Source organism: Nannospalax galili, unplaced genomic scaffold (assembly GCF_000622305.1).
Source record: "Nannospalax galili isolate Female #2095 unplaced genomic scaffold, S.galili_v1.0 scaffold1176, whole genome shotgun sequence".
NCBI classification, from domain to species: Eukaryota; Metazoa; Chordata; class Mammalia; order Rodentia; family Spalacidae; genus Nannospalax; species Nannospalax galili.
This window is the reverse complement of record NW_008338883.1, coordinates 1,087,155-1,109,756: the sequence shown is the minus strand read 5'-3', so window position 1 is coordinate 1,109,756 and position 22,602 is coordinate 1,087,155. Positions and strand designations below refer to the sequence as shown.

The 22,602-nt window shown below is 40.2% G+C and overlaps 1 protein-coding gene across 1 annotated transcript in view; it reads left to right on the top strand.

Moving 5' to 3' along the window:
* Pdcd6ip (programmed cell death 6 interacting protein) overlaps positions 1-22,602 on the top strand; it is a 61,057-nt gene that overhangs the window by 10,933 nt on the left and 27,522 nt on the right. The window contains exons 2-9 of the mRNA XM_008833400.3: positions 2,174-2,228; positions 4,196-4,265; positions 6,845-6,972; positions 9,117-9,270; positions 11,302-11,402; positions 13,625-13,741; positions 19,104-19,326; positions 21,112-21,235. Of these exons, the coding sequence (XP_008831622.1) occupies positions 2,174-2,228; positions 4,196-4,265; positions 6,845-6,972; positions 9,117-9,270; positions 11,302-11,402; positions 13,625-13,741; positions 19,104-19,326; positions 21,112-21,235 (972 nt within the window). The remainder of the gene's footprint in view (positions 1-2,173; positions 2,229-4,195; positions 4,266-6,844; positions 6,973-9,116; positions 9,271-11,301; positions 11,403-13,624; positions 13,742-19,103; positions 19,327-21,111; positions 21,236-22,602) is intronic.

Here is a 22,602-nt window from a genome sequence, read left to right as displayed (position 1 = left end):
TTCAGTGGATTGTGATTTGTCCATGCTGTTTATTTGTGTGTGTGTGTTTACTCATGTATGTGAGTGCATCTGTGTGCATATATGAGAGTTTTGCCTGCATACATGTAAGTGTACCCATGTGTGCAATGCCCACAGAGGCTGGAAGAGGGCATCAGATTCTCTGCAACTGTAGTTACAGACAGCTGTCAACCTCTGTGTGGATGCTGGGAATTGAACCTGGGTCCTCTGCAAGAGCAGCGAGTACTCTTTAACCACTGAGCCATCTCTCCAGCCCTCTTTGGTTTTTGAGATAGCATTGCTTATTGGCCTAGAGCTCACAGAGTAGGTTAGGTGGCTGGCCAGAGAGCCTCAGTAGCCCTGGGTCTGTACGCCTAGTGCTGAGATGACAAGCATGTACCATCAAGCCTAATTTTTTATGTGGGTGCTGAGTATGGAACTCCGGTCCTCATGCTTGTGCTTTACTGACTGACTGATCTCCCCAGATCCTCATTTTGTTATTTTGAACTTGACTCTTGGGAGCCCGTAAAGCTAATTCCTTGTGACTTTTTTGTCATCATTTTTTGAGTGCTTCATTACTTGCTGGCATAGCAACGTACTTGAGGTTGAGTGTTGTGTTTTCCCAGTGCCAACTCTATAGTCATCCATTTCTCCAAGGAGTGCTGCTGGCCCCTTTTAGTGCAGGACATTGTTATTTTGATACGAAGTGTGCTTATTGTTCTTGTGAAGTGTGATTGTGTCTCTGTCCTCTCGGCATGCATATTTAGGAAACATATACACACACAAAGCTGCTTTTATCTCTGCAATATTAAACCATGAGTTCACATTGATACTTTCAGTCCAGTCCAGAATTACAGTGTGTTCCAGCCTTTCCCCTTCCAGTATTTATGATTCTCTCTCTGACCATCAGATAACTGGCTTCCATTATCTTTAGTGTATCTACTTAATGGCTCAGTCTTTTCAGTTTGCAGCCAAACTTACTGGCATGTCAGCCAGAAGCTTGATCTTAGGCTTGTTGCTTTCTGCCCCACTTGCTTACCCTTGAAAACTCGCCCCTAGAAGTAACGATTGGAAACATAGTCCTTATGAAGGTGGGAGGTGTAAGCAGGATTATGTGAAGGAGGGAAGTTAGAAGCTAGTCCGAAAACTTAGACCTGACCCTCTCCTGCTCCTCTAGTTGCTGGCTGAAAGCTCACCCTTTGTAGGGGGAGTAAGAGTGAGAGAGGCTGCTTTATGTGGTGATGTTGTCTGTGTGTCCAGCATAGACTGTGAAATGAAGAAGGCTTTTTTGGGTTAGTCTACCTGAAGTCTATGGGCTTTGTGAGCTTTGATTAGCTGTGTATCTTAGTGGTGGACAGACCTAAAAGAAAGTTGGTAAATCTGTTTTTTTTTTTGGTTATTGTTTTTTGAGATGGGTTTTCCTGTAGCTCCAGCTGGCCTGGAACTCACTATGTAGACCAGGCTGGCCTTGAACTCACAGAGGTCTACTTGCCTCTGCCTCCCTAATGCTGGATTAAAGGCGTGTGCCACCATGCCAGGCTTAACTCTGTTGTTAATCCCTTTACCAGAGATGTTGTTTTATCAATAAATGTAGCCCTGGCTGGTCTGGAACTCACTATGTAGACTAGCCTGGCCTCCAACTCAGAAAGATCTACCCGCCTCTAGGAGCAAAGGCATGTGCTACCATATGGGGTCAAGCATAGTCATCTTAATAAAGAGTTTTAAGAAATACATGGTTTTCCAAACAGATATTTATTATTTACCTACTTATTTTGGTTTTTGAGGCCCTGTAACCCCAGCTGGCTTGGAACTTAGTGTATAGACCAGACTTGTCTTGATCTCACTGATATCCTCCTGCCTCTGCTTCTGATGTCCCGGGATTAAAGGGTTGTTGCCACCATGCCTGGCTGTTTGTTTATTTTTACGTAGTGATAACTGGGCAAATATATTTTTCTGTGGTGGTGGATATGAGGGTTGGGGGGGCAATTTTTAAAAATTCTGTACATTTTAGGTTGTGGTTTAAAAGGATTGTGTTCATTAACCATAAAACAACTGGTTAGATTGGATTTGTGGACTGCTGTAATTGAGGATAGTTTTGCTATATGCTTAGAGCAGCAGGATTTATGTAAATTCATGTCATTTAACTGCTAATTTTTAATTTTTCTCTACTTTTTAGATATTATGATCAGATTTGTTCCATTGAACCCAAATTCCCATTTTCTGAAAATCAGGTAAGCCATTAATTTTTTTTTAAAGTTGCATGTAGTGGCTTTTCCTCATACTATTTTACTGAAATCAGTGGTATCTCCACTATGTCTAGTCTTCTAGGACATAATTTTATGTAAGTAGACGTTCTGAGGTCTGTCTGATGGGAGCTGTCCTTTTGAAGGTGCTCCTGAGTCTCACTGTCTTCCTCAGCCATCCATGAGGCTGTGTAGAGAGAGCATCAGTCTGTGCTTTGTGTCATAGGCTGTGTTCATTGATATAATCTGCTCTGTCTGTCCCCTTCACTTTTATAGAGTTAAGAAGGAAATTGTAAATTCAAGAAATACTCTGTTTAATGCTTTAAAAATTATTAGTACAAATTAGACTTACAAAAAATTTCATCTGCTGTTATGAATTTTATGTTATAAGAATATCACCTTTACTTTTTCTTAAAGGTTAGTTGTTGAAAATGCTTATTTTTTTAGTTTTATTTGAGAGTCTTAATGAAAGGTCTTTTTTTTAAAATTTTATTTGTTATTTTTATATTATGTGTATGTGTGTATTGCCTGCATGTAGGTAAGTGCACCTGTGTCGTGCATTACCCTCAGAGGTCAGAAGAGGCTGTCCGATTCCCTAGGACTGGAGTTACGGACAATTGTTAGCTGCCACATGGGTTCTGGGATTCGAACCTGGGTCTTCTGCAAGAACAGCCAGTGTTCTTCGCCACTGAGCCATCTCTTCAGCCCTTTAATGAAAGTTTTAAAAGTGTATAGTATTTAAATTTTTTTGATTTATTTTTATTTTGTGTGTATAAATGTAAGTGTACTTGTGTTGTACAGTGCTCACAGAGGCCAGAAGAAGAGCATCAAATTCCCTGGAACTGGAGTTATGGACAGTTGTTAGTTGCCATGTGGGTGCTGGGAACTGAACCCTGGTCCTCTGCAAGAACAGCCAGTGCTTTTAACAGCTGAGCCATCTCTCCAGCCCAAGAAAAGTACACATTCTTATACTAATTTTTAAAAAATATTTTATTATTATTTTTTTATGTGTATGCGTGTATTGTCTGCATGTAGGTAAGTGCACCCGTGTTGGGCAATGCCCGTGGAGGACAGAAGAGGCTGTTGGATCCTCCGGAACAGGAGTTAGGGACAGTTTTTAGCTGCTATGTGGGTGTGGGATTTGAACCCGGGTCTTTTGCAAAACAACCAGTGTTCTTAACCCTTGAGCCATCTCTTCAGCCCCATTTTTATACTAATGTTTTTACAGATGAAATTATAATCATGTTAAGATTTACTTTAAAATAGCCTGGGGTAAGCTGGAAGTGGTGGCTCGCGCCTTTAATCCTAGCACTTGGGAGGCAAAAGCAGGCGGATCTCTGTGAGGTCAAGGCCAGCCTCATCTACATAGCAAGTTCTAGGCCAGCTGGGCCTACAGGGAGACCTTGTCTCTAAAGGACCAAAAAAAAAAAAATGTCTGAGATAGAGGTGTATAGGTATGGGTGATGGTGGGAAAAAGGGAATTCTGGGAGTAAATGAACCAAGAAAAGCAGATGACCAAAGCTGCTGGTGTGTAGGAGTTAGAATGGTATAGATTTTGTGCCCCAGCCCCCCGAAATATTTTAATGTCAGTACTTTACTTGAAAAAGAGTACATCCAAAAGGAGGAGAAGGCATCATTGGCTTGAGGTGACACTTCTAGTGCTTGAGTCTTTGCCCTTTTCCTCACTCTGGATCTGTCCTCAAAAGGACAGTGTTACTCTTGGAGTGGTGACACAAGCCTTTAATCCCAGCCCTCAGGAGGCAGAGGGGCCAGAGGGGCTGAGGGATCTCTGTGAGATCGAGGCCAGCCTGGCTCACTTAGGACTTCCAGCCAGGCTTGCACCTTTGATAGGGAGACCCTGTCAAACAGCAGCAACAAAAACACCACCAAAAGGAAAAGTGTTTAACAAGGTGCAAGGTAGGGATTTAACTTTTTGTTTTCTCTCATTCAACTAGATCTGCTTGACATTCACTTGGAAGGATGCTTTTGATAAAGGTTCCCTTTTTGGAGGATCTGTAAAACTGGGTATGTAATTTCTAATCAGAATGATAGGAGACTTGGCTTGAACACTTTTATTGTTTTAGGTTTCTAAAGTTGCTTTCCCAGTGACTTCTTGTGATTCCTAAAGTTTTTAAAAATCTCATTTTTCTTTTTAACTTCAACTTCTAATCTCATGTAATTTCAAAATATTTGCAGAGCCTATGCCTTGCCAGGCACTGTCCTAGTTATCAGCGTGCATAAGGCAGTTGTCCAGTCTGGTTGTGAGGGTGGTTGATAATTCTGAAGCGTACTGTGTAAATGTAATGTGTAGTATGTACTGCACAATGATGATTTGGCCCATGACAGACTTCTTATATGTTGGTGGCTGCATAAGATTTTCATCTGGTGATACTATACCTGTCATACTTTCATACATAGTCTCACACATGATGAAATTTGCCTAATGGCTCATTTCTCAGAATGTACCTTAGTCATTATGTTGTGAGGTGCTTCACCAGAGAAGACCACACAAAATTTTGCCAAATGAAAGTCTTTGCTGGCCAGTGGCTACACAAGGGTGTTGGAACCCTAGCGTGTAGCCCTGAGACATCTCTAGGCTAAGCTTTTATACAGAAAAACCATAACGAGGAGTGAAAAGTTTACACTCCCAAGCTTACAGGTGTTCTTTATTAAGCAACAATTACTATTCTGCAGAAGTAAGCCAAGCATAACCTATAGAAGCCATAAATCTGCAGTTAGCAGGTACTCTCCAGGACACGATAACCTGTTCCCAAGACAGCTGGAGTCCAGCTGACATGTGTTCCCATACCCTGGGCCAACTGCCTGATAGTTTCAGAGACTAGAGTCACCCTAGGGATTGACTTGTAATGAATAGGGATTGACTTGTAATGAATAATAAACTTTAACATGGCATAGCTATGGTCAAGAAGGTGCCCTATTACAATTAAGTGACATGACTATAAAAGCTCGTGGGAGCCTAGATTAGGAAGAACTTACTCTACCTGTAGAAAGTGAGCCATAAGTCAGGTGTTGAAGATGAGTTTGTTTTTCTAGGTAGATGATGATATTACAGGTACAATGTCATAACCAAAGGTCAGAGTATAAAGGCTTTTGGATTAACTAGCTCAAGCTTTAATTTCCTCACCTGGAAGTGGAGATTAATATTTACTCCATGGAATTACGATGTAGATTTAAAGAGTTAAAACATGTAAAGTCCTTAGAACAATATTAAGTATTAGCTGTAATGAATAATAAATAATAATGTTGTTACTGTGTACAAATTATAGCACATATTTATAGTACATATGATATATAAACATCATATAATGTATATGCTTATATGTTATATGATGTGTATGTTTAGTTTATATAGTATGTATACTTTGTTTTTTTTTGAGACAGGGTCTTCTTGTAGCCTCACCTGGCCTGGCTATGTAGACCAGACTGGCCTTGAACTCAATAGAGATCCATCTGCCTGCCTCTGCCTCCCAAGTGCTGGGATTAAAGGCATGTGCTACCATGCCTGGCCATATTTATCTTTTGTTACTGGCTTATTTCACTTAGTAAAATGTTCTCAAGGTTCATCTGTGTTGTAGCAAGTTGTAAGGTTGATTAATAATTCATTATATGTATGCTCTGTTTTGTTTACATATCTATTAGCTGGTCACTTGGGTTGCTCTTTGAGTACAACTGCTTTCAACATAGGTATAGAAGTATTTCTTTGAGACCCTGAATTCAGTTCTTTTGGGCAGTGTACCCAGAAGTGGTATTCTAGATCATATAGCAATTCTGTTTTTAATTAAAAAAAAAAGATTTACTTGTATTTATTTTATTTTATGTTTATGTGTGTGTGCCTGAGTATAGATATATGCACCATATGTGGGCAGGTGCCCGAACAGTTGTGAGCCTCCTGATATTGGTGCTGGGAACTGAGCCTGGGTCCTCTGTAAGAGCAGCAAGTGCTCTTAACTGCTAAGCCATCTCTCCAGCCCCTATTTTCAGTTTTTGGAGGACCCACCTACTGTTTTCCTCCAGCAGCAGAAGCAGCATTTATATTCTCAGCAGTGAAGGTGCCAGCTGACATCATCATCACTTCTGGTTTTTGTTTTTAAATAAGTTAGTGAATATGGAGGATAGATTCTCAATTAGAGTTGTATCATGAGAGGGTAAGGTCTGGAAGACCAGCAAGGAGGTGCTTATACTGACTTAGATTTATGATAATGCAGAAATGATGTGTGTGTGTGTGTGTGTGTGTGTGTGTGTGTGTGTGTGTGTTGGGGTGGAGAGCAGATAAAATTTTGAGAGGCGATAGAAAAGTGGAAATGATTTATTTGAATTTAAGTAATTGAGAAATGACATGAGAGTAACCTTTACATTTTGAACCTGACTATAGTAAAAATGTGGGAACAGAGAGGAAGACTTATTTCTCAATTTTTGAGTTTTTGATGGCTGCCTCACTGTGGAAGCAGCTGCTTGGGCAGGCAACCTGAAATAGAGGAGGGTGGGGAAAGGGGGTAGAGGTCATGGGGTTTCTCCTTGAAGCATTTGTTTTCTTTAGGAAAAAAATAATCTGATACATTTTTCCCTTCTCAATTTTTTTACAGCTCTTGCAAGCTTAGGATATGAAAAGAGCTGTGTGTTATTCAATTGTGCAGCTTTAGCTAGCCAGATCGCAGCAGAACAGAACCTGGATAATGATGAAGGATTGAAAACAGCTGCTAAGCAGTATCAGGTATGCAGAAAGCAGTTCCTTCATAGTGTTCAGATACAAGGTGAACTATAGTGATTTGTATTTAGATGTGTCGATGCTTCTTTTTCACAACAGATGTTTTCTGGGAAAGTAATGCACCTTTTAAATAATTGATTTTTATTGTTGAAATCCTTAGATAAACTGTTCAGTCCTGAAAACATTTGTTTTGTAGGCCACCTCTGCTTTTCCTCACCCTTGTATACCCAGTACCTAGCACAGTGCCTGGCACATAATGGAGGCTCAGTAAATGTTGGCTGGACAAAAAAAGATGAGATGTGTGGATGAAATTTCGTACATTTATGGAAAAATCTTTTTTTAACTTTATTATTTTTATTTTATGTGTATGAGTGTATTGCCTGCATGTATGTGAGTGCACCCGTGTTGTGCAATACTGCAGAGGTCAGAAGAGGGCTTCAGATTCCCCTAGAACTGGAGTTAAGGACGGTTCGTAGCCGCCATGTGGGTGCTGGGACTCGAACCTGGGTCCTCTGCAGGAGCAGTCAGTGCTCTTAACTGCTGAGCCATCTCTCTAGCCCCTGGAAAATCTCTTATGAATAGATAACTTCATTTAAATATTTATACATTTTTTTGGTATATTTTCTCAAGAATGAGACACATGTAAAACTTCAGTGTTTTAACAAAATTAAGAACTTTCAGCAAGAAAATAAGTTTAACTGTAGACTTGTGGAGAAGTCATATTTAAACATTTTAAATTTTATTAATTTATTATTTTTATGTGTATGAGTGTTATGCCTGCATATCTGTAAGTGTACCCATGTCGTGCAATGTCCATAGGGATCTGTATTAGTCACTTTTCTGTTGCTATGATAGAAACACTGACCCAAGCAATTTATAGAAGGAAGAGCTTATTTGAGCTTATGGTTCAAGGGGTATTACAGTCCGTCATGGCAGGGAGGGCATGGTGGCTGGAGGTGGCTGGAGCAGGAGCAGCAGAAGCTGAGCTCTCACATGATCACGCAGGCACAGGAAACAGGAGAGTGACTGGAGATCTGGCAAGGCTTAAGAACTCTGTAAGCCCACCCCCAGTGATGTGCTTCCTCCAGGATAGCCATACCTTCTAAAACCTCCCAAAACAGCACCATCATTGTGGACAAAATGTCCAAACACTTGGAGCCTATGGGGGACATTTCCATTCAAACCACCACAAGGTCAGAAGATGGTGTTAGATTCCCCTGGAACTGGAGTTACAGATGGTTGCTAGCTGCTATGTGGGTGCTGGGAATTGAACCTGGGTCCTCTGCAGGAGCTGCTAGTGCTCTTAACCCCTGAGCCATCTCTCCAGCCCCAGACGTTATATTTAAATGTCAGGCCTGAAATGTTCTTAAGATAGCTAACTATATCTTAGGTATTAGCCATCAGCTTATATGGCATGCTGTTCTGTGACAGTTGCTTATTATTACTCAGTTTTTATTTAGTTTTTGAGTACATTTGAATTTGGGAATAAGGTAAGAGCATTTCAGTATTAAAAATATTTGAATAGGGTCTGGAGGGATGGCGTAGTCAGTAAAGCACTTGGCTTGTAAGCCCAAGAAGTGAGTTTGAGCCCCAAAAGCCATACAAAAAATTCTGGGCTTAGTGGTATGTGCTTGTAATTCCAGTGCTGGGGAGGCAGAGATGGGAGGATCCCTAGGGCTCACTTGTCCAGCCAGGTTAGCCTAATTGGTGAGCTCCAGGCCAAAGATGGTGAGCAGTGTTTTAAAGAGTACACCTGAGATTGTCCTCTGGCCTGCACACACGCACATGCACACGCACACACACACACACACACACACACTCACACACCCATGCACACACGTAAACAAACAGAAAACCATTCGAATAGTGTTTTATCCCTTCCTCTGTTCTTAGTAAGGTTGAAGAGGTATATAATGAAATATACTTAATCAGTTTTTGCTATTACTTACTACTTTCTTTTTCCCTGTAATCTACTTTTAATCTTTGTTGTTATTCTGGAAAGATACTCTGCTTATTAATGAGATGTTTTAGGTTGCAATATGTGAATTTGTTTGTAGTTACTCTTCACTGAGTTAGCATTTGGAAGGCTTGTGTGTAATAGTAGGAAATTCAGTCTCAAATTTAAAGAAATTTTTTTTCTTTACTTGCAGTTTGCTAGTGGTGCCTTTTTACATATTAAAGAGACAGTTTTATCTGCCTTAAGTCGAGAGCCTACTGTGGACATATCTCCAGATACTGTTGGGACCCTCAGTCTTATTATGCTGGCACAAGCCCAAGAAGTATTTTTTTTAAAGGCCACAAGAGGTAACGCCACTTTTCTCCTCTTCTTTCTTGCATGTGAAAACAAGTGCTAGGCTTTTATGCTGAGAAGGTGATTAGAATATAGGATGTTTCATGTAGGCAGGCAGATGATAAGGAAAAAAATTGGATAGCCAAGGTAAGTTCAGAGGGAGAGTTGCTATGAGGAAAATAAGAATGCATTACGTGATAGTGGCTGGTGGTGGTGGTCATCATGCTAATATTGGATTTGGGTTTCTTAGGTTGATACGGTGGCACGTGCAGGCAGGTAGATCTGAATTTGAGGTCAGCCTGGTCTACAGAGTGAGTTATAGGCCAGCCAGGGTTATATAGTGAGAACCTGTCTCAAAAAACCAAAAAAAAAAACCGTAACAAAGAAGTTTTTTTTTTTTTTTAAATCATTTTATTTACATGTGTGCATGGGTGTCTGGCCCTGGAGGTGAGAAGAGGGCATTGGATCCTCTGGAGCTGGAGTTACAGGCATTTGTGAACTGCCCATTGTGGATGCTGGTGTCTGAACTCCCATCTTCATGGTCTAGTAGCGAGTGCTCTTAACTGTTGAGCCATCTCTCCACCCTCTTTTAGAATGGGTCCTGTTAAATTAGACTTAAATGACAAGAAGGAGTTATTCAGGCAAAGTCCTTGGTGAATAAGGGGATAAGAACACTTCTTTTTTTTAAGATTTTATTTTTAATTACACATATGTGTATGTGTATGTGTATGTGTCTATGTGTGGGTATGTGCATGTGAGTGCAGGTGCCCGTGGAGAAGCTTCCGATCCCCCTGGAGTGTTGTGAGCCACTCGATGTTGGGTGCTGGGAACTGAACTCAGGTCCTCTGCAATTGCAGTACGTACTTTTAACTACTGAGCCATCTGTCCAGCCTCTTAAGAACAGTTCCTGTAAGGTATGTATGTAAGTCAGTATGAGAGATTGGAGGGTAGACTGAATAAGTGCAGAGAAATTGAAAATAAGAGCTGGCATCTTATGGAAGAGCTGTGAACATGAAAAATGTTTTCTTTAAAGCTTAGCTGGGTGTGATGTCTCACACCAGCTAGTCTTAGTGGCTTGGGAGACTGAGGCAGGATTGCTCTGAGTTCGAAGCAATGCTGGGCTACCTAGTGAGTTCCAGGCCAGCCTGGGCAACAGCCTGAGACTCAAAAAACAAAATGAAGCAAAATGCCAGTGGTAATGAATCAGTCTTATAATCATGGCACTTGAGAGGCTGGGTTGGAGGCCAGCTAGGGCTACAGAGTGATATTTTGCCTCTAAAACTGGTTGAGAGAGAGAGGCAGAGAGAAGGAGGGGGCAGCTTATATGGAGATTAGATTTATACACATGAAGATTGACTTTTTTGAACTTTATAAATTCAGCATTCTGTTGTGTTTACAGAACTTCATAACCATTACCACCACCTTATTTCAGAATATCGTTGTCCATCACCCCTTAAAATAATCCTAAACATGTCAGTGGTCACTCTTTTCCTTTCTGCCCTTTCAGCCATTAGTCTTTGAATTTGTCTGTGGAATCATTAATTATAGACAGGGTCTTACGTAACCTGGATTGGCTTTGAACTTGCTGTGTAGGCAAGGATGGCTTTGACTGCTGATCCTCCTGGCTTTACTTCTCAAGTGCTAGGATTATAGACTTGCATCACCATACTCTACTACCTATGGAATAATTTTTATGCAGATTTAATTTCATTAGTAACTGATTTCTTTAGACAGATGCATTAAGTTTTGGTCTTGATGTCTGTATCAAGTCATGTATGAAGTTACTAAATCTATTTTTATTGTTTTATTTATTATTTGTGTGTATGTGTCTGTTGTGTATGTGAGTGTGGGCATGTGTGTGCCATGGCACTAATATGGAGGTCAGAGTGCAACTTTCAGGAGTTGGTTCTCTCTTTGTGTTGTGGGTCCCAAAGATCAGACTCGGGTGGTCAAGGTTGTGCAGTAAGTGCCTTTACCTGAGGAGTCATCCTGTTGGCCTATTTCATTTATTTTAGGTGTATAATAGTTTTAACATTTCATTCCAGATAAAATGAAAGATGCCATCATAGCTAAGCTGGCGAATCAGGCTGCAGATTATTTTGGTGATGCTTTCAAACAGTGTCAGTACAAAGACACTCTCCCCAAGGTCAGTTACTGTCTTTATAAACGTGGTATTTTTGCATGTGGAAATACTCTTATGTATGAGAAGCAAGTTGAAAATTATGTATTACAAAGACATTTTAAATTTTAGTAGAAGCATTCGAATCTATTTTTAGAGATAACGTTCAGTTTCAGATGCATGCACCTTTCTCTTAGGGGATGCCTTTGTCTTTCCTCTTCACTAAACTTGTTTTCCTGAGCTAAAACTGGAAAAGTTTGACTGACTGCCTTCAATGATGCTGCCAGATTAAAGTGCTTTGTCATTCTGGACTTTTGTGTCTTTGGAAGAAGCATGAATACTGAGCATGTTGGCGATTCACATTTTTAATTATTGTCCTGTTTTCTTAAAGATGAGCCTTAAAGCGCAAAAACAGACATACAGAAAAAAAGGAAAAGAAAATTTAACAAATTCATCCGATTCCTTGATTAGAATTAAGTTTTACCAACAGGGATAGAAAATTGGGCTGCTAATGGACAGCTAAGGAAAGCAAGCGTCCCACCCACGTGTCACAGGAAGTATTGCTTTACTGTAACCTTTTCTGAAGTGGCATTGGAAAGATGTTCAGAGATGATTGTTTGTAAGTGACAAAACAGATGACTAGACAAATAAAGCTGGAGGGTTAAAATAGAAATGTAAATGTGGAGTGAATACTCTGCTACTTCCTTGGCAATCCTTCAAGATAGTTCACTTACTTGGTAGCAGATGATACTGACTCAGGACAGCTTAATATGTATGTTGTTCAGGAGTCTTTGTAAGTGACAAAACTACAGAAAACATAGAGATGAAGTAAAAATGGACATAAAGGGAAACAGTAGTACACATTAGTCATAAAATGAACAGTAAAGAGTTAATGTAAAGATTCCTAGGGATTTAAAATACACTGTGGGCTGAGGTAGTGGTAGAGTGTTTGCTTATCATGTGAGCAGCCCAGGGCTCTGTCCACAGCACTGCCACCACCACCACTCAAAACTTGGACACACCATGAGTCTACAGGTTTGCCCAGGACTCTTGGCTGTTAGTAGCATTACAGAGACTTGGGGCCTTCCTCTCACTCAGTGTTTGGCTGCACAGTGTACTTTTATAGCCCCTTATACCAGTAGTTCAGTTCTGTCACAAAGAGAAGACTATCACCTCAGAGCCACCTCTGCAGCATCCTGGGTCTTCTTGAACATCTGTTCATGTACCAAGTTGCTCTAGCCTTCCCTTAAGTACCACATGAATGCAGTTTGAGATTGAGATGCCTTCTAGTTTTTCCTTTTTGCTAATAAAGCTCATAAGGTATTTTCATATTCTAGTTACAAACTGGAATATCTGCAGTAGTGGTTCAGGAAGCTAGGAGATTATGTATTGGTGGACAGAAAGACATTCCAGGTAGTAATTTGGTTTTTGGTTCTCATATTTTTATCTGGATAGCAGTTGTCAGGTATATTTCTTAGATTTTTAAAAATACCATGTGCTTCTGAAAAACAGTGAGATTGCAGGCTCTGACTGAGCCTGTACCAATACAGTAGTTCTCTTGGTTCATGTATTTGGACTTTCTTAGTTTTGACTATATTTTAAAAATCAGTTAGGGCCAAATTAGAGTATATTAGTACAATTAGTCATTAGTGCATTTGTATGTCTGCGATTTGTTTTTGATTATATGGTACTGAAATGTCAGTTTTTATATGATACAAAATCATTTTTATTGGCTAATCTTTATTACAGTCTCTTAGCATATGAATTGAAGTGAGAACTTAACCATAACTGTCTTTTGTCTTTTAAACATGATGAAACAGTCAGCTATAGAGCAGTTTCCTTAGTATATGTGAGTAATGGTGGGTTAGGTATCCAAGGGCTGGGCAAGGGCATAGGAGAAGGCTTCTAAACCCAAGCTTGGTATTCCTCCATGAACACCCCACTCTTTCCTCATGCATGCCTTCCTTCCTTTTGACTTCATGGCTCAATAAAAAGGTCTATAAAAACCTGAATTGGCTCTAATTAACAGGAAAAAAAAATCCCTTAATTTTATGGGAAGAAAAAAATTGAATTTAATGACTTCAATTCCCTCAAAATCATGAGATCTTTTCTGCTTACACCTAATGTCTAACCTCTCTAAACCATTAATGAGTGATCTAATTTCTGTCTCCTTTTTCTTCCTGCATCCCATGTTGTCTGTGATGGTTTGTTTGGTTGGACTCTCCCCTGGTCAGTATTTTTATTTCCAGGAGGTGTTCCCTGTCTTGGCTGCAAAGCACTGCATCATGCAGGCCAACGCTGAGTACCACCAGTCCATCCTGGCAAAGCAGCAGAAGAAATTTGGGGAAGAGATCGCAAGGTTGCAGGTGAGTCTCTTGGTGATAAATACTTAAGTAACTTTGTTCTCCAGTTTCTGCCTAGTGAGATGTCCAGGTTTGCTCATTGAAACCTTTCCCATTCATTGCATGTATCAGCAGACTGTTTTCATCTTCAGGCTTTACTTACAGCATGCTTTGTGAAGTCTTATATTTTATTTCTTGTAAAATTTTTATTCAGTTTTTGTATTTATCCATGCTTATTTTAGTGAAAAATATTCTAAATTAATTTCATGTCCCAAGAAGATGTGTAGCGTTTAACTTTAGTTCTAGCCTTGGTCCAAACTGGAGATTATAATCCCACAGTTTGAGAGGGACACGATGGAGATATACTGTTCTTTCACTGTGAGATTTTTTTTCTCTGGGTATATGTGTTGGCCAAAGGTCAGTGTTAGGTGTCTTCAGTTACTCTTCACCTTAGTTTTGGAGAAAGAGTTTCTCTCAACCTGGAGCTCATTGCTTGGGCCTAGAATGGCTGTCTACCTGTCTCTGCCCCTCTGGGCTGGGGTGGGAGTGACAGGGTCTTACCAGGCTGACCTCAAAGTTGTGACCTTCCTGCCTCCCCATTTATGGGGTTATAGGCATGCTCCATAATTTCCTGATAAATTTTACCTATAAGGGGAAATTTCACAAATTAAAATTATTAATCAGCAGATATCCATTAACTAGCTTCAGTGACTATTGGTATTTGTTGTTTTGTTTTTGAGATAGGGTTTCTGCCTTAGCCCAGGCTGTCATCACACTTGGGTTTTCCAGTCTCAGACTTTTGATGCTGGTGGTACAGATAAGCCCTTATGTTTCTTCTTCCTGCCTTTTTAATTTTTTACCTATTTTTTAGGACAGAATTTCACCATGTAGCTGGTCTTGAACTTGCTTTGTGGCTGAGGGTGGCTTTGAACTCCTCATCCTCTCTACCTCCCAAGTATTGGTATTACAGATGTGCACCATTGCATCATGTTTGTTTGGTGCTGGGGATTGAACCCAGGGCCTCGTGCTGCTGGACGAGTACTCTACAGAGTTCTAGCCCCTGAATGCTTTCTTCTGCTTGGTATGGTCTGTTGGTGATGCTTTCTGGTGTAGTTTTTACGTGATTCATTGAATTCTTTCTGACGTTTCCGTTTGTTTTTTCTCACCCATGGTCCTGTCTTTCTCGTCTGTGTTGCTGATTTTGCTGTCTAGATCCTGAATTGATTTCCTTATTTCATTTTTGTATCCTCTGAAGTCATTGATCATTTTTACAAATAATTTTTTTGAATTCTTCATCCCCTATTTATCTCTTTTATTTAGCATCTTTGAATTTAGTTTTTATGTTATCTTTTAGAGACCAGTGTACATGTGTGTCTATGTGTGGGTATGTGCACATGAGCTCAGTTGCCTCTGAAGGCCAGAAGAGGGCATCAGATGCTTTGGAGCTGATGCTACAGGTGGTTGTGAGCTGTTGGATAGAGGTGCTGGGAACCAAACTCTGGGCCTCTGAAAGAGCAGCAAGTTCTAATCTTTTAAAGGAGTCATTTTGTCATGCACTTTGATGTTTCTTGTGTTTCTGTGTTGCAGTTTGCACTTCTGTTGGTTTGAATAGCTCTTTCAATTTTATTTGAGGATCTTAGTAAGGAAGGAGCCTTCTCTGGAGGGCTCAATCCCCAGTACCACTATGACAGGGGAAAACAAACTACAGAGAACTAAACAAGATATGGAAATACACTTAAAATTGATTAAAACTCACTGTTACTCCACCAATGACTAAATCACAGAAAATGGCAAAGATAATGTAACATGTGCTGCAGAGCCAGAAGTTGTTTTGGGCCAATGTGGACAGAGTGAGTGAAAGTGTTGAAGGAAGAGAGCAGAGGAAGGGGAACAGAAGTAAGAGGCAGGGCTAAATAGAGACTGCAAGAGAAGAGGGGAACGTTGGGGAGAGGGAGAAGGTAACAATGAGGGATTAAAAGAAAGACTTTCAATAAAATTGGGTAAGTAGAAGGAGATAGAAGTGCAGACAGGCTGGGGAGGGACTTGGGTTAGAGCACTGGCTGGTCTTACAGAAGAACCCAGCACGTACATGGGGGTTTATAACCAACTACAACTTCGGTTCTGGGGGACCCAATGTCCTCATGCCTCTGTGGCCCCAGGCACTCACTGGGTGCACACACATATATACAGGTAAAACACCTATAGATTTAAAAAAAAAAAAAAAAGTAAAACTTTTTTTAAAAGAAAAACGATAAAAATAAGCATAATACTGAAAACATAGTAAAAAGGAAGAAAACAGGGAACATAAGCTCCCTTCCCAAAAATAAGAAAAAAAAGAAAAAGAAACGTTGCTCAAAATAACTTTAAGAATGTGTTAATAAAATTACATAATTTTAAGAAGGGGAGCATTTTTCAAAAAAGATAAAGTCAAACTGTTACTTAAAAGTAGAAAAGGGGGTGGCTGTTGACTGCTCTAGCAGAGGACCTGGGTTTGATTCCCAGCACCCACATGGCAGCTACGAACCATCCTTAACTCCAGTTCCAGGGGACTCTGAAGCCCTCTTCTGACCTCCGCGGCATTGCTCGACATGGGTGCACTCACATACATGCAGGCAATACACTCAGACACATAAAATTAAAATAATATATAATATTTTTTTAAAAAGTAGGAAAGGGGGGTCACAAGAGCAAAACCTCACCATAATGCTGTGTTAGAGTGGTGTCTTTCTGCGTCCTCTGAAGTGGAAGTCTGCAGGGTAGATGTGGGGGCAGGAGCGTTGATCTTGGAGACTTGTCTGCCTGATGGTCCAGTGGAGCTTGTATTCCACAGATGTCAGGTGTCTGCCAGAGCTGTCTTCACTTGAGAAGGTTTCCATTTCTTACAGGGGCCTCTGCTAATCATCTTTAGCTTTACAGTCTATGTGTTGGTCAGATTCTTCTCCCTACCCTCAAGAAACTCCCCAGTCACTACACTGTGTGGTGGCTAGTACACTAGATGGGGACTGTCAGGTGTATTGGCAGTGGGGAAGCGAACACAGCATCTGTGCTGCTGGATATGTTATACTTTTCAAAACCCACTGAACATTAAGTACTTCATACTGGGTTGGGGCTGTGGATGTCAGGTGGTTTGCTGGAGTGTTGTTTAACTGCTACAGCCATGAACCTTGTGGGCAGATAAGTGGCTTCAGAGGTTGATTACCCCCTACATTACACTTGGGGCTGTAAAAGTTCAGAGCTTTTCTCAGGTACTGAGGTCAGCTTCTAGCCTCCCTACAAGAGTGGACTTACCTCTCAGTACACTTCCTGCCTCTGGCTGCCTGCACTTTTTGGCATGTTAGGATTGAGTTACCTGATTCTGCAGAATTGCCTTCTAGGGCTGTTTCTTGTTGGGTGCCTGTTGCAGGTTGACTTCAGGCTCTGTGACTTGTGATCATTCCTTATTCTGAGACCCTCAGTTTTAGCCCCCTCCCTCCCCCTCTGAGACAGGGTCTCACAATGTAGCTCTGACTCTGTACATGAGGCTGGCCTGGAACTCACAGAGATCCACTTGTTTCTGCTCCCAAGTGCTGGGGTTAAAGGTGTGTACCATCATACCAGGTTTGTAGCTCAGTTTTAAACTGTAGGTTACCTCTCAAGGTGGTGACCAACCATTATGGGTCATGTTGAGTGACAAAATGGAGCTCCCCTCTGACCTGTCCTGCTTGGAGGAGTCACTTTGACACAGACTTGAGAGAACTGTGGCCATGTTCTGTCCGCAGAACTGCCAGTCTCTTTTCCCCAGGCTGCTCGGCTTACCTTTTTTATGAGGCTTCTGACCCCTCTTCTGGAGGAGGCCCACATTTGGAGTGGAACCTTCTGTTTCCCTGCACTGTTCAGCTGTCCCATGAGTCCCTCTTCCTCTTTCTGTCTTTGGAACAGTGTATTGTGTTATCTTGACTCTTTACTGCATCACAAGGAGGCCGTTTGTAACTGCTGACTGACCTGGAGCTCCTGTGCTTCTGTACAATTTTTTTTGTACCATGGTTGTATCCTTAATTTTAGTTTCTTTAGCATAGTATCTTATCTGTTTTGTGGAACTATTTCTTTAGTAAGTTAAAATACTCATTTTGTTGTGCTTGCCTCATACTCACTGCATAGTTGAGGATGATCTTTAACTCATGATCTTCCTCTTTGCACTTCCCAGGTGCTGGCTTTAAAGGCATGCCCTACCACACCTGGCTTAACCCTACTTGTTTTTGTGTTTTCTTATGGATTATTCATGTTAATTTTTATTTCCTTATGTTTAAATGTGACTGATTTTCCTGGAGCTCCTGGACTGGGGAATGGACCTGGGTGGCTTTTTTCTTATTTTAAATTTTATTTGTCTTTCATTTTGTATGTATGCTTGTGTAAGTGTACCATGTGCATACAGGGTCCTACAGAGCAGAAGAGGGCACATGGGTCCCCTGGAACTAGAGTTATAGATAGTTGTGAGGCCCCCTGTGTGGGTGCTATTAACTATTGTTAATAATTCTACATTATTGCTAAATGTAGAATTTGTGAACCTTTGTATCTTATAAATGGTAAATGTTAAAACATGTATGCAGATTATCCTGACAATTCTATTTATATAATTTATTTATTTATTTATTTATTTATTTATTTATATTTTATGTATCTGAGTGTATTGCCTGCATGTATGTGAGTGTACCCGTGTTATGCAATGCCTGCGGAGGTCAGAAGAGGGCATTGGATTTCCCTGGAACTGGGGTTACAGGTGGTTGTTATCCATGTAGGTATTGGTAATTGAACCTCGGTCCTTTTCTAGAGTCATCGCTCCAGCCCCCCCTGACAATTCTTTTGATCTTCTATCTGCTTCAGAATTTGAGATTTAAATTTGTGTCAGGCATTTTTTCCCTCTTGACACCTAAATACTATGCTATTTGGTTGACTTATCTGATCCATTGTTTCTTTCACTAAGAGGGCGACTCATTCAGGTTTCTGCGCATGTGAATGACTGCTGTGGTTTCAAGACCTTTTGTCTTAGGGCTCCAAAAGGACTTTTGATACTTTAAAATCGCTGTTAATAGTTCTGTGGCTTATAAAAATAACAGCCAATCTTCCTTCCCTTAATGTCAGCTTATATTGACTGACCCATAGATTTCTTTTACTGCCTTTTCAATTCACCCATGTATTTAAAGGGATGTCTGCTGTTACCCTTCTATTTTTAGATAATTTTTGTGATTGGAGAATTTCCAGGTTATTTGGTCAGTCACAATGCTGGAAATGCTGGATTTTTTTGTTGTTGTTTGTTTGTTTTCTCAGCAGTGCTTGGTAAAAAAGAAAAGAAAGCATTCTTTGTTTTTCTTCATTTTTTTTTTTTTTTTATTTTTTTTTTTTTTTTTAGCATGCAGCAGAATTGATTAAGACTGTGGCCTCTCGTTATGATGAATATGTCAACGTGAAGGATTTTTCTGACAGAATCAACCGTGCCCTTACTGCAGCAAAGAAGGATAATGACTTCATTTATCATGATCGGGTTCCAGACCTTAAAGATCTGGATCCTATCGGCAAAGCCACACTTGTGAAGTCCACCCCAGTCAGTGTACCCATCAGCCAGAAATTCACTGGTAGGTCTGTTCTTCAGATACAGTTTAGTCCACTTAAGTTTTTTTTTCCCCCTCACAGACGTTGAAAATTATTTATTTTTCATTTTACATGAAGAAAATGGTGCTTTGGTGAAGCTAGCTCTTTCCTCCAGGCTCATCTGTGTTTTTAATGTAAAACTGCACCTAGATCATCTCATACTTGGGTTATAACCTACATTCAGGCTGTTTAACATGAACGTGATAGGGACTGGGGAGATGCCTCAGTGGTGAAGAGCTCTTACTACTCTTGCATAGGACCTGGGTTCTGTTTCTAGCTCCCACAACCGCTTGTAACTACAGTTCCTGGGGATCCAAAATCCTCCTCTGGCCTCCAAAGGTTTTCGCATGCACATGGTATACATAAACTCACAAAGGAAAACACAGATACACATAAATACCTAAATCTTTTTTTTTTTGTCTTTTTGAGACAGGGTCTCCCAGTAACCCCAGCTAAAAGTATACATTGCTGCCGGGCGTGGTGGCGCACAACTTTAATCCCAGCACTTGGGAGGCAGAGGCAGGCGGAGCTCTGTGAATTCAAGGCCAGACTGGTCTACATTGTGAGTTCCAGGCCAGCTGGTTACTGGGAGACCCTGTCTCAAAAAGACCAAAATAAATAAATAAATAAATAAATAAATAAATAAATAAATAAATAAATAAATAAATAGAATGTGAGGCTAGCCTGGTCTACATAGTGAGTTCTAGGCCCGCCTCAACTATAGTCTCAGTCTAGCAAGCATCCAACCAACCACCCAACCAGCCAAGAAAGTGAAAAAGTTAAATGTTGTGTCTTTAGTGAATTTTTAAAGTGGAAACTGGTGAGGTATCTATTAAGATAGAAATTTGAAACAGGGTTTGAGTAAGATTAGGACAAACACTGATCAGTATAATTAAGATATTCCACTAAAAATAAATGTATATGTTTATTTGTGATAGAGGTCTCAGCTCACTCAGCTTTCATTAAGATATTCCACTAAAAATAAATGTATATGTTTATTTGTGATAGAGGTCTCAGCTCACTCAGCTTTCAACTTATTATGTACCCTGGATTGGCCTTGAACTTCTAATTCTTCTGCTTAGCTTCCTCTAAAGACTGAGATTACAGGCTTGAACCACCATACCTGGCTAAATAATTTTGTGAACCAGTAAATTTCTAGGATCATATTTATATTAGATAAATGTTAAAGCCTTTGGTATTGTGAATGTATATAAGGCAATACCTGATAGCTTCAAATAGATCTAGATAATATGTAACTTGTTGGAAAAGAGTGATAATTTAACTTACTTTTATTTAGCAAACATAAAATGTGCCAGTGACTCTCTTAAGCACTTTATAAATGACATCTTATTTGTCTCTTAACAGCTACCCCATGAAATGGGAACTGTTAATGTTTTTATTTTACTGATGAGGATGCAGATGCTCAGAGGGATTCCCTTTCCTAAAGTTATATAACTAACTTTAAAAGTGATGGAACTGTAAACTCAGTCTAGCACTGTGAAATACTCAGTCAATGTAATGCACAAGTGAGCAGTGCCACTAGAGAGCACTTGTATAGAATGACAAAAATGTAAAGTAAATAAAGTCCCAAGAAAGAAAGTGTCGATTTCTACCATGGTCCATGAATGTGGTGCTCCGGGCTCTTCACTGCCGTGCTTTCCGTCATGACCCAGCTTGCGATCTTGTGATGTTGGAGAGAAAATGAGTAGTTTCTTCTGTGGCCTGTGTTTTTATCTTAAAATTGATTTGGAATGTCTCTTCTCTTTTAGATTTGTTTGAGAAAATGGTACCTGTGTCTGTGCAGCAGTCCTTGGCTGTGTTTAATCAGAGGAAAGCTGACTTGGTTAACAGATCAATTGCTCAGATGAGAGAAGCTACCACCTTAGCAAATGGGTAGGGGAACCTTACTTTTCATAAATTTGACTCAGAAGTGCTAAATTTTTCTGTTGACTTGAATAATGAGTATTTGAATAATGAGTGTTTTTAGTTGGTGATGAATGCCAAGCAGATGTAGATACAGAAACACACACCTTTCTTGGGGGTATTTTATTAAGGCTTAGGTAAATTAGAGTTGGAAGAAATTGAATTACAGAAAACAGGTGAGATTATTTGACTGTTTTATTTAAGAGATTTGTTTGAGGGGAAATGAGAAGTAGAAATGAGCCCTTTACGATGGACAGTGCCAGGTGGGGACAGTGCCAAACCTGATGACCCGAATTTGGTCCCCAGGACTCATGTGATGGAATGGCCAGAACTGACTCTGGAGAATTACCCTCTGACTTCAATATGCACACTGTGGCATAGGTACATTCACTTTCATACCCACACAAAATAAATAAATAAATGTAAGAAGGTACTCTAAACCAATTTTTATAGAAGACTAAGAAAACATTTCATTGGTTTAAACAACTAGGTGTACTTTGTACATAATGGAATGCACTCATTTAAAGTGTAGTTCGTTAGTTTTGATAAATGCGTAATCCCATATAAGTACCGCAAAGATGAAAGTAGAGAGCGTAGGGGCTGGAGAGATGGCTTGATGGTTAAGAGCACTGACTGCTCTTGCAGCACACACATGGTGACTAACAACTGAGTCATCTTAACTACTGAGTCATCTTTCTGTTTCCCATTTGTTGCCTTTTTACAATTAAATTTTCCTGGGGCCAGCAAGATGGGCCAGCTGTGTAAAGGCACTTGCTGGTAAGCCTGACCACCTTATTTTGACTTCTAGGACCCATGTGGTAGAAGAAAGAGAACTGACTCTTGCAAGTTGTTCTCTGTTCTCCACATGTGTATAACGGCACCAGTGTGTCCCTCTTCTCGTTAAATAAGTAAATGTAATTAAAAAATTGAAGATTTTTTCTTCTTAATTAGCTCTGTTTTTAAAGAAAGTCTTTAGTCAGATATATGTGATTGCATGTTTTTCTATTTTGACTTCATGTTTTTAATTTAAATTATTACATGAACTATTTTTAAAAACATTTTATTATTTTTTTATTTTATGTGTATTAGTGTGTTGCCTGCATGTAGGTAGGTGCACCCGTGTCATGCAATGCCAGTGGAGGTCAGAAGAAGACATTGGATCCCCTGGAACCGGAGTTAACAGACAGTTGTTAGTTGCCATGTGGGTGCTGGGAGTCGAACTTGGGTCCTCTGCAAGAGCAGTCAGTGCTGTTAACTGCTGAGCCATTTCTCCTGCCCCTACATGAAATATCTCTCTCTCTCTCTCTCTCTCTCTCTCTCTCTCTCTCTCTCTCTCT